The sequence below is a fragment of the Papio anubis genome, chromosome 11 (assembly GCF_008728515.1).
Source record: "Papio anubis isolate 15944 chromosome 11, Panubis1.0, whole genome shotgun sequence".
Lineage (NCBI taxonomy): Eukaryota > Metazoa > Chordata > Mammalia > Primates > Cercopithecidae > Papio > Papio anubis.
The window spans coordinates 84135216-84149856 of NC_044986.1; the positions used below are offsets into that span (position 1 = coordinate 84135216).

The 14641-nt window shown below is 50.4% G+C and overlaps 1 protein-coding gene across 3 annotated transcripts; it reads left to right on the forward strand.

Annotated features, from left to right (window-relative positions):
- The first annotated feature begins 1109 nt into the window (after positions 1-1109).
- LOC116269533 (anthrax toxin receptor-like) lies at positions 1110-14511 on the forward strand. Of its 3 annotated transcripts, XR_004177156.1 has the most exons (5): positions 1110-1635; positions 3686-5284; positions 7819-7989; positions 12528-12599; positions 14179-14511. XR_004177156.1 is itself a non-coding variant. In XM_031652694.1 (3 exons), the coding sequence occupies exons 1-3, from the start codon at positions 1550-1552 to the stop codon at positions 14252-14254; spliced, it is 234 nt and encodes a 77-aa protein (XP_031508554.1). In that variant the 5' UTR covers positions 1113-1549; the 3' UTR covers positions 14255-14506. The 3 variants fall into 3 exon arrangements, 1 of the variants encoding a protein (XP_031508554.1); XR_004177157.1 differs by lacking the exon at positions 7819-7989; XM_031652694.1 differs by lacking the exons at positions 3686-5284; positions 7819-7989 and having other exon boundaries at positions 1113-1635; positions 14179-14506.
- Positions 14512-14641: the final 130 nt, after the last annotated feature.

A 14641-nucleotide genomic window follows, 5' to 3' on the forward strand; every position in this document is an offset into this window, starting at 1 on the left:
TATGCCAGAGCCAGGAGGATAACAGGTGTATTCCCTTTCTTACGAAACCCCAGGACCTTATAAGCCATCAGCAGAAGAGGCCCATAAGTGATTGTCCTCTGGAATCTTCCAAAAGGGTCTGAGAAGCTTCTCCAGAGACTGGGGACACCAAAGGATTGGAAGACAGGAGGTATTTTCTGCTCTTGTGTGTTTTAGCTGAAGAGAAAGGTAGATGCAGCAAAGCACTGCATGGGGGGTCGGGGGTATATGGTGTTTTTGAATAAGATCTGGTGCCTGACCTGCAGCTCAGAACAGCTGGAGGCTGGCCAGTTGGCTTGGGATGGGTGCCTTCAGACATCTCAGGAAAAAGAGATTATCCAGCTGTTTGCCAAGAGTTCTTTCTTCTATAGTTGGAGCGGGAAGAAGAAAAATGCCCAGGCCGTTTGGTCATTCATTAAACATTGTTGGTCGCTGGTCCCTGAGAGCTCAGGAGTGATGGGAAGGCCTCCATGGAGTGGACTCTATCCCTTTGTACTCAGTGTGATAAGAACTGATCCCCCTAACATTTACTGAGCCAGGCTCCTTAGCACTTTGACTATACTAATCAATCTAATCTTTCCAACAATCCAGTGAAGAGAGAGCCAAGGTGACCCTCTTTACAGGTGAGAAAGCAGAGGCATGGCGATGATCCACACTTTGCCCAAGGTCACAGGTTGGATACAGCAGAGCTGGATTGGAGTCTCGGTTACCTGGAACAACCTGGTTAAGGTATAATGTGGGAGAATGTGGCCAGTGGTTCCCAGATGAGTGAATGATCAGTACGCAGTCAGGGCCCAGGGGATGGGTGATAAACCAAGAACCACGAGCTTTTAACATGGTGGGACTGGTGAGACTTCATCTCCCAGGCTGCAACACCTGCTGAGTTGGGTAATAGCGGACCCCAATTTGTGGCCCATGTGGGTTGGGAGCCTTGGGGAGGTGTGCTCTGTGTTGGTGGGGAAGGCGAGGCATGGTTAGATCCCCTGTAGACTTGGGGAGCTCAGTTTCAGAAAGTTTCAAAGATCATCACTTGATTTCCTGTGATCTAGGGGCTCTCAAAGCAGTGGGGGAGACCTGGAATTAAATCTGGTTCTTCCAAGTAGGAAGGATGTGGGGTGGTAATGAGAGAGAGATGTCTGTGTGGTTCAGAGGGAGGTCTTGCTGAGGTCAGAGGGACGAGAGCCAAGAGGAGCCCTTCCCAGGACACTCACAATGACAGAGTGACGAGGGTCAGTAAAGAGTGTCAGGGGGCAAGAGCCCAGGTGTGAACTGAGCCTAATGAGGAGAGCTGACGACTGCAAAGCATCTTTTCATATCATGTTCAGTGCAAGGAGAACAAGGGCTTCATAGATCCATCGCCGTCTAGGGCAGCTGGTGTCTGTGAAGGGGAGGAGGGCACAGCCACACTGTGCCCACAGTGGTCTGGACAGAGGAGGATCTGCAGGTGCAAAGGGCGCAGGCGGGTCCCCGGAGGAAAGCAGGAGCCAGGCAGCGCTGGGCTGCTGTGTGTGCTCAGGGCCCTGACCAGAGAATGCCCTGGCCAGGGCATGGTGTGACCTGGAATGAGATCCCCCATCTGAGGTGCTGTGGGAGAGGCATTGGGGATGAAGCCTGGAGGTGGGTGAGACTCAAATCTGATGTTAACCCTGGGAATGATCCTAGAGTAAGCGGAAGGCTGTGAGTCTGTAGGCAAGGGAGAGACGGACATGAGGGGCAGCCAGACTCATGTCATTTTCCACCTTGAGGGGCTTCAGTCTGGCCCTTGTTCTGTTGGGGTTCTGGAGGACATCCTGTGCCCTGGCCTCTCTGACCTTACTCCATGTGGTGCTGATGCAGCGACAGCAGTGACCCTCGCGGGTCCCGGGTGGGATGAAAGGTCCCCAGATAGTTCCTAATTTTCTCTCCTCCTTTTCTTTCTTGTTACTATTATTATGTCTCCTCTTCCTTTTTTCATCTTCCCTCTCTTTCTCATCATTATGTATTTGTCTTCTCCTTTGCTCTCTCCTCCTCCTCCTCATTCTTCTTACTCAGATCTGGATGTTAGCATTGGAGTGTGAAGCTGGGTGGGGTATCTAAACCAGCAGTTGGCAGTGACCAAATCCACGATGGTCTCTAAAAGCTGGGATGCTGCCCTGAGTTTATCAGGATGACATTTGGCAGGTTGAAGATAAATTCACTTGGATCAAGACCTCATGTGGTTGTTGTGAAAATTAAATAAAATAAGGTGTAGGAGCATCTGTCATGTAGGCACTTACGTAGTCAATAAATGATAAGTCTTAATCTTATACCGTGAAGCATCCTGACAGCAAATGTTCTGTCCTGCTGTGACACCTTGTGTCCCCATTTTTAGTGCTGAGAAGAGGGTTGTCACATCCTAACTCAGGGCATGCTGGACAGTTCTCCTGTTCAGGGCGGCATGGCTGTGGTTGGCAAAGTTTGTCTCAGCCATGAAGGCAGCCCAGCGGGGCGCCTGCAGAGGTGGTGCCGGGTGCAGCAGAACCAGAAGGATGACACAGGCAGGCTGCTGTACCTAGGAACAATACTAGCTATACTGGGGAGATGTGTGTGCGTGTGTGTGTGTGTGTGTGTGTGAAAAAGAGTAAGCATGAGTTTGCAAGCCCGTGTAAGGGAGTGCATGTGTGTATTTGAGTATGCGTGATTGCATGTGTGTGTGAATGTATATGCATGTGTGTAAATTTGTGTGTGTGGGGGTGACTTTATGTGTCTCTGAGTATATGTATATGTGTGTGTATGTGTGAGTGCATGTGTGTCACTGTGTGTGTGTCTGTATATGTGACTGTATGTGTGAGTGTATGTGTGTGAGTGTGTATGTCTCTCTGTGGGAGCTCATGGAAGCTCAGCAATGGGGCTTCAAGCAGACCAGTTTTTCCTGGAGAAAGGGGGAAAACTGGCTTCATCCAACTAGTCGTACATGTGTAGGTCTGGGATGGACTGGAGAGACAACTTAGCCCGAGCCCATTTTACAGATGGAAAGCTGAGGCTCAGAGAGGTTGAGCGCTTTGCTCAGGGTCATTGAGAGGAGTGACGTTTCTGTATCTGCCTCTTTGGGAGACAGTGGCTGAAATTCATCTCTGATGTGAGGCACCCCCTCTGAGGAATCTGCTCAGAAAGGGCATGGGAGCTGCAGTATGTGGTTTGCATCCTCTCCATGCAACAAAGGGCCTGGACTTCCAGCAGTCACAGAGTAGTCTGCAGGGCAGGGTAGAGATGTTCCACAGAAGCTGGTCAAAAGCTGGAATATCATTAAAGATCACAATATACCACAACATCAGGTTCAATTATTTCTAAGGAGGCAAAGCAACTACATATTTTAGAAATTTACTGTTTATTTCTCATTTCCAGTCAGTCTCACCCAAAGGTTTCAAGTGCAAAGCCCTGGCCTTCCACCGTCTTCCCATAACCCAGGTCTGTATCCTGTCCCTTCCCTCCCCTGCACCTGGCATTGCACAGAAGGTGTGGGTGGCAATGTCCCCTAAAAGCTTCTGCAAGGCTTAGCTTCCTGCTGTGCTGTCTGTACCTCTGTGAGTAAAGGCAAAATGTCAAGAAAAGGATTCAATTGTCTTGTATCTAAAACCAGGTATTTTCTTTCAGATGACCCTGAAAATTCAGAGATTCATAATTTGATCATCTATGTATTTTTTCCCAGGAAAGGCACTGAACGGGTTACATGTGCAGATCTTTGGATATAATCTATTGGAGAAAGGATCTGGCTGATGACGCCAGCACCTAGCACAAGCCCTGGATGAGAATAATGGGGCACTACAAGATGAACAGAGAGAGGGATTGGCGGTGGCGGGAGGGAAGGGATGCAAACAATTATGGCCAAGAAGTCACCTTAGGGGAAAAACCTAAGAAGAATTTTGGCTTGCAAAAGAGAAGGAAGCCTATAGAGTGGAAGTGGGCGTGAGGGGAGAGGCTGAAAGAGAGACAGAGGGAAAAAGGACAAAGGAGGACAGGGAAATAGCCAATAAGGCAGACACGAGAAAAAGGGAGAGATAGAAACAGGAGAGGACAAGGAGACAAGAAGCAGAGAGGCAAGGGACAGGGACAGCAATGGAACTCAGAGAGGACATGGGAGCGAGCTGGAGGAAGCTGACAGAGGGAAGGGAAGAACACGCCCCGCCGCCGTCAAAGGCAGGACTCAAGAACGCTGCCCTTCGTGGAAGTGAGATGGGCCCTGCTGCCTGCGCCTGCTTGCTCTCGGTCTTGGCCGACCTGAGCGCGCGTCTCTCCCGGGCTCTCAGGCGGCGCACAGGGAGGAGGCGCAGACGCGGCCGCCACCGCCCAGCCCAGCGCGCGGCTCTGAACTTGGCGCCAGCGCCCTGAGGACACCAAGCCCCGCCTTCCTGGCTGCACCCGCCTTCGGGGCGGGGCTTGCAGTTGGGCGGCCCCGGCGGGGAGGGCGCCGCGGGCCAGAGAAACCGCAACCCTGGAGAAAGCTCCCTGCTGATCCGCCGGGCGGCCCGGCTCTCCCCCGGCTCAGCTCCCCGGAGCCGCCCCCAGCTGGCTCGGACCAGGACCGGCCCTGCAGGAGGGCGAGGGCGTCCTTTGGAGGCGGTGCCCGCTCTCGCTGCCGCCCTCTGACCCTGGGCGCCCGGACCTCTGGCTCCTGGGCCTGCCGGACCTCAGCGATAGGCGAGGGCTGCGCCCGGTGACTGCGGCTCCCTCAGCGCCGTGGACCCCCGCGGCCTGCCGGCCCTCCTTACCTCACTGAGGCGGGAGAATCGCTTGAACCCGGGAGGCGGAGGTTGCGGTGAGCCGAGACGCGCCATTGCACTCCAGCCTGGGCAACAAGAGCGGCCTGGCGGCCTCGCTAGCGGCACCTCCCCCGCATCCGAAACGCTCAGCTCCTCCCGGGAACGCCCGCGGCCTTCACTTCCCAGGCCCCAGCTGTGACCCCGCAGGAAGGCGGGCTCGGCGACCCCAGAACATAGAGGTGTCTGGGAAGTTAGCTGTTCCCGTAGTACGGTGGGAGGGGGCCAGGGTAGAAAATGACAGTTCAAGTGCCTTAAAATTAAGAACTTAGGCGTTGTTTAAAAAACAATAAATGGAGTGAAAAAATCAAGCCACACCGTAAAAGAACATATTTGCAGCAAGTGATAAAGGATTAATATCCAGAATATATAAAGACTGTTACTGAATCAATGTGAAAGAGAAAAACACCTAAAGCAAAGACATCTAAAGCCAAGACCTCTAAAGCCGTCACTAGGCACTTCAAAGAGGAACCATGAACGACCAAAATGAAGTGAGTAGGTGACCAGTTCCCATTAGTAATTAGGAAATCGCAAAGTAAGACCACAAAGAGGGTTGTGAGGGTGGCTCACACCTCTCAACTCAGCGTTTGGGAGTCCAAGGCCAGAGGATCCCTTGAGGCCAGGAGTTGGAGACTAGTCTGGGAAACATAGCAAGACCCTGTCTCTACAAAAAATAAAAATAAATAAAAAAGTAAATCACAAGGAGATGACTAACCACCAGGCAAAAATGTTAAAGTATGCTAATATCAACTGTCAAGAGGAATATGAAGCAAGATAGCTCAAATACGCTTTTGAAGGAAACATACCAGGCTTCATTCATTCCGAAATGCCCCTTATTTAAGATACTCCGTTATATTAAATACAATTCCAAAACAAAAAAATCAAATAACAAAAAACCAAACTAACCCAATACTTTTTATCACTTGTAATTTGTATGTTACACATATTGAAAGATATGTTTTAGATTCATTAGAGAAGGATTTTTAAGCGTATATCACTCTTGTGCATACAAAATAAAATTGATTAAGATGTTTCTTATTTTATTTTATTTATTCATTTATTTTTTGAGACGGAGTTTCGCTCTGTCGCCCAGGCTGGAGTGCAGCAGCGCAATCTCGGCTCACTGCAAGCACCGCCTCCCCAGGGGCCATTCTCCTGCCGCAGCCTCCTGAGTAGCTGGGACTACAGGCGCCCGCCACCACGCTCGCTAATTTTTTTGTATTTTTAGTAGAGACGGGGTTTCACCGTGTTAGCCAGTATGGTCTAGATCTCCTGACCTCATGATCTGCCCGCCTCAGCCTCCCAAAGTGCTAGGATTACAGGCTTGGGCCACTGCGCCCAGCCAATTAAGGTGTTTCTAACAGTCACAGTCTAACTTTTATGAGTCTGTTTGAATCTCATTCATCAGTGTCCACGTTTTTCCACACACTCAAAGCATTGGTCGTACAGTTTTTTGTTTTTTTGTTGGTTTGTTTTTTGTTTTTTGAGACAGAGTTTTGCTCTTGTTGCCCAGGCTGGAGTGCAATGGCGTGATCTTGGCTCACCGCAACCTCCGCCTCCCAGGTTCAAGCGATTCTCCTGCCTCAGCCTCCCTAATTGCTGGAATTACAGGCACGCACCACCATGCCTGGCTAATTTTTTGTATTTTTAGTAGAGACAGGGTTTCCCCATGTTGGCCAGGCTGGTCTGAGCATGCAACCTCAGGTGATCCGCCTGCCTTGGCCTCCCAAAGTGCTGGGATTATAGGCGTGAGCCACCACGCCTAGCCCCTACTGCGGTTTTGACACTGGGATGTGAACTCGTCCACACTCCTCCCCTAGAGAGGGGGCCTGTGTTCCTCCCATTGACTCTTGGCAACTGTGACTGCTTGGACCAATAGAGTGAAGTGACACTGCTTGACTTCAAAGTGAGTCTGCTTTCAGTTCTACAATTTCTGCGTGCTGAAAACACTCTTGAAACTCTGGGCCACCTGTAAAAGCCCAAGCATCCTGAAGCTGCCATGCTGGGAGGAAGCCCAGGTCACACGGGGAGGTTACATGCAGGGTCTCCATTCACAGTTCCAGCTGAGCCCAGCTTTTGAGCCCTCCTGCCCAGGAGCCACACTTGTGAGTGGAGCAGCCTCCAGATATTTCCAGTGCCCAATCCTTCAAGTCGTGCGGGCTGCTCAAGCCTTCCCATCTGGGGCCCCAGACATGAGGAAGCCCTCCGTACTCTGCCCTGAGTGCCTGATCCTCAGAACCTGTGAGCGTAATAAAATGAGCCTGTTGTGTGTCTCTAAATGTAGGTGGTTTGTTACACAGCAGTAGAGAACTGGAATGTCCCTCACTCACAAGGACTCTGGCAACACCCGCAGTTTCCATCTCCTTCCAGATCTGCCATCTCCTGGGGGACTTAAGTGTCACACAAATAACCTCCCATTGCCAACACTCTGGCCTCCCAGTTCTTGACCTCCTCACCCACAGCAATGTCCTCACCTGTCACCTGGGCTAACTCTTCCAGTGAACAAATGGCAGAGTCTAGTGGTTTTAAGGGACACTGTGAGGGATGTTATAAGGGAAATGGAGGCTTCCTCTTATAGCCCCTCCAAAGGTCCTGTGCCTCCCCTCTGGTGTTGTCAATATGCAGGATATTGGGAAGAGCTGCAGGTCACAAAGTCACCATGTCAACCGTCCTGTCAACCATAAAGGAATTCTGTCCCCAGGGTAGGGGAAGGGCCAGGCAGGTAGCCGGAGGCAAGTCTCCCAGAGCCAGCTGCTGACCCTAGTCCCTGCGATCGGGGAGGTACCTGGTGAAGGGCCGCAGTGTGCACTGGTGAAAGGGCAGGAGGAAGGGTGTGGCCCTTGGGCATAAGGGGAGGCGCCAGAGAAGGTGGCCAGAGGTGGCCTGTGCTCAGCCTATCTGGGCCCTGGCACAGGCACCCAAGAGTGAGGTGGGGTCACAGGGACGGCCAGATAATGAGGAGCCATGGCCGCTGGGGGCCCTGCTTCCTGCTCTTCCTGCTGCTGCTTCCTCCACCGCTTTTTAGAGCAGGAAGCCTTCGGTACCATGGACCTGGCTAGCGAATGTTTCAACGCCTGGCCCTGGGCTCCAGGAGGGCCCACCACCGCCATGGCCCAGGATGGAGGCAGCACTTGTGCCAGGGGCAAGCAGGTCACAGATGCCAGGGCTCATTTGACCTCTACTTCATCTTGGACAAGTGAGTGTCCCTTCCAGCTCTGGCTCTGGGTCACCCTCAGGAGCCACCACCTCTTTTTCACTAGGGACAGGACGCCACTCAAAGAGATGCAAGCTTCCGTCACAGAAGCAGGGCCAGCCCTTTGGTCAGACCAGACCTAGGCCTCCTGATCTTCTGAGGCACAAAGAATGCCATGGCTGTCTTTTCCCTGGTGCTTCATCTCCTGGATGAGGAAATAAGTCACCAAAGGGGTTCTGGACGATCCCCTGTCCCCCCATCAGCTGGGTCAGCATCCTCATCCTCAGGCTGCTGCAACAGCTGATTGCTCAGACCTGCTTCTCAGCAGTTCTCAGAAGTGCACTGTGGATGTTTGGAGTTGTTTGTTTTTCACGCAAATAACTTCTATTTTACCGGGCCCCAGAGAGATTGCTTTGTTGCCTGTGTTGGTCATTCTAATGTCACTGCTTAGAGAAGGCCTTTGGTTGGCTGCTTCTAAGTGCTTCTTCTACAACTTGGAGAGCCACGTGATAGTTCCTGCACTTTCAGGAACAGTTGGGTCTGTTTCAGGGTGGCCCTGGGGAAACTGGGCTGTGTATTAGGCACCTTCTGGCTCACCAGGAAGGAAAGAGGCAATGTTCAGCTTTGGAGAGATTGCCTTGGTTCCCTTTCCCACTCCTCCTGCTAGGTGGGAATACTCTCTGTGCTTATTCAGTAGCAGCAGTGGTGCAGTCTTCAGGAGAGCAAGTGCTTTCTGGTCTCCAAAGCCCTTTCCCTGCACTCCTGGCACCTCACCACAATCCTGGGCTGTGAGTAGTGCAGGTATTTTTCTCTCTGGTTCCTGGACAAGGGCGGCTCCTGGAGGTTGGGGAAGCATCCAGAGACAGCTGGTGTGACAAGACTCCGGCTTCCTGTGCCGCACTCTTTCCAGCATCGCAGGTTGAAGTTCCTCTGAATTTTCTCATTCCCCCAGATACTGATGCTTAGGGGACGTACACCCCAGCCCACCAATTCCTATGGTTTGTAACTGCTCTGCTACTCTTGGGGAAGGAGCAACTCCGTTCTGGAGACAGGCAGACTCCACTCACTAGCCACATAGTCTTGGGCGAGTTGCTTCGTCATTCTGTGCCTTTGTGTCTCCCATCTGTAAAAAGGGTATCTTCATTTTCACCTTGCCAAGTGTGATGAGGATGAAGGGAGAATTTGCAGGTCAGAGGCAATGACAGAGGATGGGGATGAAGGGACCTGCCAGGAAAGGCAGAGTCACAGGCTGGAAACTCATAGGAAATGCAGAGGCCCTGATGCAATCCCAGACAGACTGGATGAGGGGGAATGCAGAGGGAGTGCCTAGAATGGATGTAAAGGGAGCAGACAAAAGCAACCTTAATGATTCTTCCTAACAAGGCTAGGGGTAAAGGGTATTGCCCCATTGTAAGGAGGAGGCAATGAGGCAGGCCATGGCCAGGAAATGGCCCACCACAGCCTCCAGATAGACATCCATGGCGCTGAATTGAAACTCTGGATTGTGTGACTCCAAAGCCCATCCAAAGACCATGCAGCTGGGCGGGACCCTGAGAGTCTTGCAGTAGTCCTCCTGGCAGAACAACATCTACTGCCTGCAGGGAGGCTCTTTGGTCATTCATGTCCAGCTTATTCATGAGACTCCTTATTCATTGGTTCATTCATTGGATTGAGCTGGAAGAAAATGAATCAGCCTCCCATGTGCTTCTATTCTTGGCCAGGTGACCTTTTAGGCCTCTAAGTGGGAGTGACCCATTGTATTTTTTTGAGTAATTTTTTAATTGTGGGAAAACATACATAACAAAAATTTGCCATTTTTAAGTGTGCAATTCAGCGGCATTAAGTACATTCACAGCGTTGTGCAGCCACCACCATCCATCTCCAGAAATGTTTCATCATTGCTTATTGAAACCCTATTCTCAGCCGGGAGCAGTAGCTCACTCCTGTAATCCCAGCAATTTGGGAGTCAAGGTGAGAGGATTGCTTGAGTCTAGGAGTTCAAGATCAGCCTGGGAAACATGCAAAATCCTGTCTATACAAAACATATAAAAATTAGCCAGGCATGGTGATGTGTGCCTCTACTCCCAGCTACTCAGGCTGAGCTGAGGCAGGAGGATTGCTTGAGCCTGGGAGGTCAAGACTGCAGTGTGTCAAGATCACACCACTGCACTCCAACCTGGGTGACAGAGTGAGACCCTGTCTCAAACCCCATCCACACCAAAACCCAAAACACCTCTATTCCCATTGAACAATAACTCCCCATTCCTCCCTTTCCCCAAGCCCTAGTGACCTTTAGTGTATTTTCTCTATCTATGACTTTGCCTATTGTAGGTACCTCATGTAAGTGGAGTCACACAATATAATCATACAAACATATAATATTTGGCCTTTTCTGTCTGACCTTTTTCACTTAACATAATGTTTTCAAGGTTATTCCATGTTGTAGCATCCATCAGAATTTCATCCCTTTTATGGCTGAATAATATTTGTCTGTATGTATATGTACCACATTTTGTTTATCTTTTTTTTTTTTTTTTTGAGTTGTAGTCTCATTCTGCTGCCAGACTGGAGTTCAGTGGCGCGATCTTGTCTCACTGCAACCTCTGCCTCCTGGTTTCAAGCGATTCTCCCTGCCTCAGCCTCCTGAGTAGCTGGGACTACAGAGGCATGCCACCAGGCCAGGCTAATTTTTGTAGTTTTTAGTAGAGACAGGATTTCACCATATTGGACAGGCTGGTCTTGAACTCCTGACCTCGTGATCCCCCCGCCTCGGCCTTCCAAAGCACTGGGATTACAAGTGTGAGCCACCACACTCGGCCCGTTTATCTTTTCATCTGTTGATGGACACTTGGGTTGCTTCTGCCATTTGGCTATTGTGAATAATGCTGCTATGAACACCGGTGTACCCATATCTCTTTGAGTCCCCGCTCTCACTTCTTTTTGGTATATACCTGGGCGTGGAATTGATGGATCCTATGGTGATCCTATGTTTAGCTTTCTGAGGAAATGCCAAGCTATTTCCCACAGGGATTGCACCATTTTTCTTTCCCACCAACAAAAGTCTAACGTTTGTTATTTTTTAGTTTTTGATAATAGCCACCCAATGGGTGTGAAGTTGTATCTCCTCGCCGCTTTCACTGGCATTTCCCTAGTGACTAGTGGTGTGGAGCATCTTTTCATGTGCTTATTGGACATCTGCATATCTTCTTTGAGGAAATGTCTGTTCAAATTCTTTGCCCATTTTTTTGTTGTTGCATTTTTTTATTGTTTCTTTTTCGTTGTTGTTGTAGGAGTTCTTTGTATATTCTGGATATTAATCCCTTATCAGGTATATGAGTTGCAAATATTTCCTTCCATTCTGCAGGTTATCTTTTCACTCCCTTGGTAGCGTCTTTGATGCACAAAATTTTTAATCTGGACACAGTCTCAACTTTTCTATTTTTAATTTAGTTGCCTGTGTTTTTGGTGCCATATCCAAAAAAATCCCCAAATCTAATGTCATAAAAGTTATGTTTTCTACTAAGAGTTTAAAAGTTTTAGCCTTTACATTTAGGTCTTTGACCCATTTTGAATTAATTTCTGTAATGGTTTATAGAAGGGTCCAACTTCATTCTTTTGCATGTAGACATCCAATTTTCCCTGCACCATTTTTTGAAACTACTGTTCTTTCCCACATTGAGTGTTCTTAGCACACTGGTTGGAAATCATTTGACCACAGACATGACAGGTTATTTCTGAGCTCTCTATTCTGTTCATTGCTCTACATGTCAGTCCTTATGTCAGTGCCATAACAGTTTGATTACTGTAGCTTTGTAATAAATTCTGAAATCAGGAAATGTGTATCCTCAATTTTGTTCTTCTTTTTCAGATTTTTTTTTGTTATATGACTAATGTCCCTTGAAATTCCATATGTAATTTAGTGCAAATTTTTTATTTCTGCAAAAAAATGCTATACAGATTTTGATACAGATTACATTGTTATCTTAACAATATTATTATTGTGCCTTCTGATTCATAAGCATGCAATATCTATCCATTTATTGTGTCTTTAAATTCTTTCAGCAATGTTTTACAGTTTTCAGTATACATTTCTTTTGCTTCCTTGTTTAAATTTATTCTTAAGTATTTTGTTCTGTTTGATGCTCTCATACATGAAACTTTTTTGGTTGATTTTCCATATTTGGATTGTTCATTGGGGGCTTTTCCAACCAATACATTCTCTCCCATTTCCACTCTACACAGTGCCCCACCTAACCTGATCAGCCACCTGGATGGCCAGCAAAAGCCCCACATCCCAGGAAGCTTCTCAGTCCCAGGCAGATGGGGCTGGGTGGTCACCTTATGCTGACCACTCAACTGGTGAAACTCACGACCTCGGATGATCCAGTGGCCACTGGGGGGTGTACCCCAGCCTCAGCTGTGCTGGGGTCAGGCGGGCTTGTTAAGAGCCTGCTGGGAGGCTGGGGGCGGGGCAGACACTTGCCCACCTGACAGATGCACTCATCTCCCTGACCCACGTCTCCTGTCTCCTTTTGTTTTAGGTCTGGCAGCGTGAACAACAACTGGATTGACCTTTATATGTGGGTGGAGGAAACAGTGGCGAGGTTCCAGAGGTACAGATCTCCCACATGGCAGCCTCCCCTGAGCTGCAGAGAGCTTTTCCTCTGGAAGGCAGGCAGAGGGCACATCCCATCAGATGGGGTGGGCATGGGAGTCCCTCAGTGGGGGACACAGAGCACAAGGTGGCATTCTGAAGCAGGAATGAGGCCAGCGTTCACTGGTTCCATCGGATCTCAGCAGCCTTGACTGGCTCCTGCCTGTGAGCCCCGGCATATTGCAGGAGAGGCAGTTTGCCCTTGGGGACATCACACGCTGGGAAGGGACAATAGGCAGGGAAACCAGTGACTCAGTCCTGGAACCCCGGGTTACACAGTGCTGAGGGCTCAAGTAGGGGACAAAGAACTCACCTGGAAGGTTGAAGGAAAAAGCAGGAACTCCTAAGGACAAAGTCAACGGTGGCTTCCAAGGATGTGCGTCTTTGAACTGGGTCTTGTAGGATGGAAAAGACAGGGACCTGTGGTGGAGTGAGTGGTCTTGCTTGGCTGGGAATGAGGTTAGCTCACGGAGGGCTGGGAGAGGACTGGGCAGGTCAGCTTGAGGCCAAAGCCACAGGGGCTCATTGTGCCAGGCCAAGGAGCTGAGATTTCCTGCTGTGAGCCATGGAGAGCCAGAGAAGGCTCTTGAGCAGAGGAGTGGCATGATCAAGATGGCACTTAAGGAAGAAAAGTCTGATGACTGTGGGTAAAATGAATGGGCAATAGGGCAGGAGCCGTTAGGAGCTCTGCTGGGGACATATGACAGCACTGTCACTGAGGGCTACTGAGGGTCAGCCAGCAGGAAGGAGGGTCAGGGAGAGGAAAGGGAGGCCGTGTGCATGGCTGCCAATAGGGAGTCGCTCCTCTGAGGTGAAGGAGAAATGAGGGAGAGGAGGGAGAGGAGGGAATGGGGTGAAGAGGCAAAGAATTTTCCAGTAGAAGGGAGGCCAGCTGGGAGGGCTGTGTGTGCATCTCCCTGCCTGTTCATTATAAGGTATATGTGTCCGTGTGTGTGTGCATGTGCCCGTGTGCGGGTGCCTTCTGTGTGTGTGTTCATGTGATTGTGTGCATGTGTGGGTGCGTGTGTGTGTGTGTGTGCATGTGTGTGTATACGTGTGTGTATGGGTGTGTGTGTGTGGTGTGTGTGGTGTTACATTAAGTTACATTAAATTAAAACAGTTAGTGCCAAATTACATTAAATTAAAACAGTTGGTGCCGAAACCCGACCTGGGAGGACACCCTTCCTCAACATCCCCTAGGGGTCTGCGTGCCTCTGCGTGTGTGTGCCTGTATGTGCATGTGTGTGCATGTGTGTGCGCCTGTGTGTGCATGTGTGTGTGTGCAAGTGTCTTTGGGGTGTTGGGAGTGTGAGGATGCAGTGATGGGGATGCAGTGAGTTGCCATCCTGACTCTCTCTTCTGTGGAGCCCTTGTCTCCACAGGCCTCAGGGTCCTTCACTACATTTATCTCACCTCCTTGTGTCCAGCAAGGGACTCCAAAGTGGAAGGGTTGGGGCGGGAGGTGCGGAATTGGCCTCACCACCCTGGCTTCTGAGCCGGTGCCTCTGGCTTCTCACCAGCACATGATTCCTTCACAGCTCAGATATTCGGATGTGCTTCATCACCTACTCCACAGACGGCCAGACTGTCTTGCCACTCACCTCAGACAAGTGAGTGCTGCTTGGATCCCCCAAGGGGTCTGGTCAGCTTGGCCAGAGGGAGCTCCAGGGAGCTGAGGGGCTCCCGGAGACCTTGGTTGGGAGCCTGACAGCACCCAGGGCAGGCCGGTCAGGGCAACTCACAGTACCCACCTGACCTTAGCCCCGCTCCCCTGCACCCTCCTACCCATGGCTGCAAGGTTACCTGCAGGCCCCTGTGCTCCAGTTCTCAGCCTCCCCCACTTCACGCTCCCCTGCCCTCTCTCTGCCCTGCCTCCTTCCCTGAAAGGTGGCTGTGAGGATTCCCGGGGTGCAGGGGCTGGCAGAGGGGTGGGGGTGTCCTGTGAACACACACCTGTGCAGGCGGCTGCTCTGCGCCTGTTCCCCCTGCCCTGGCCAGTGC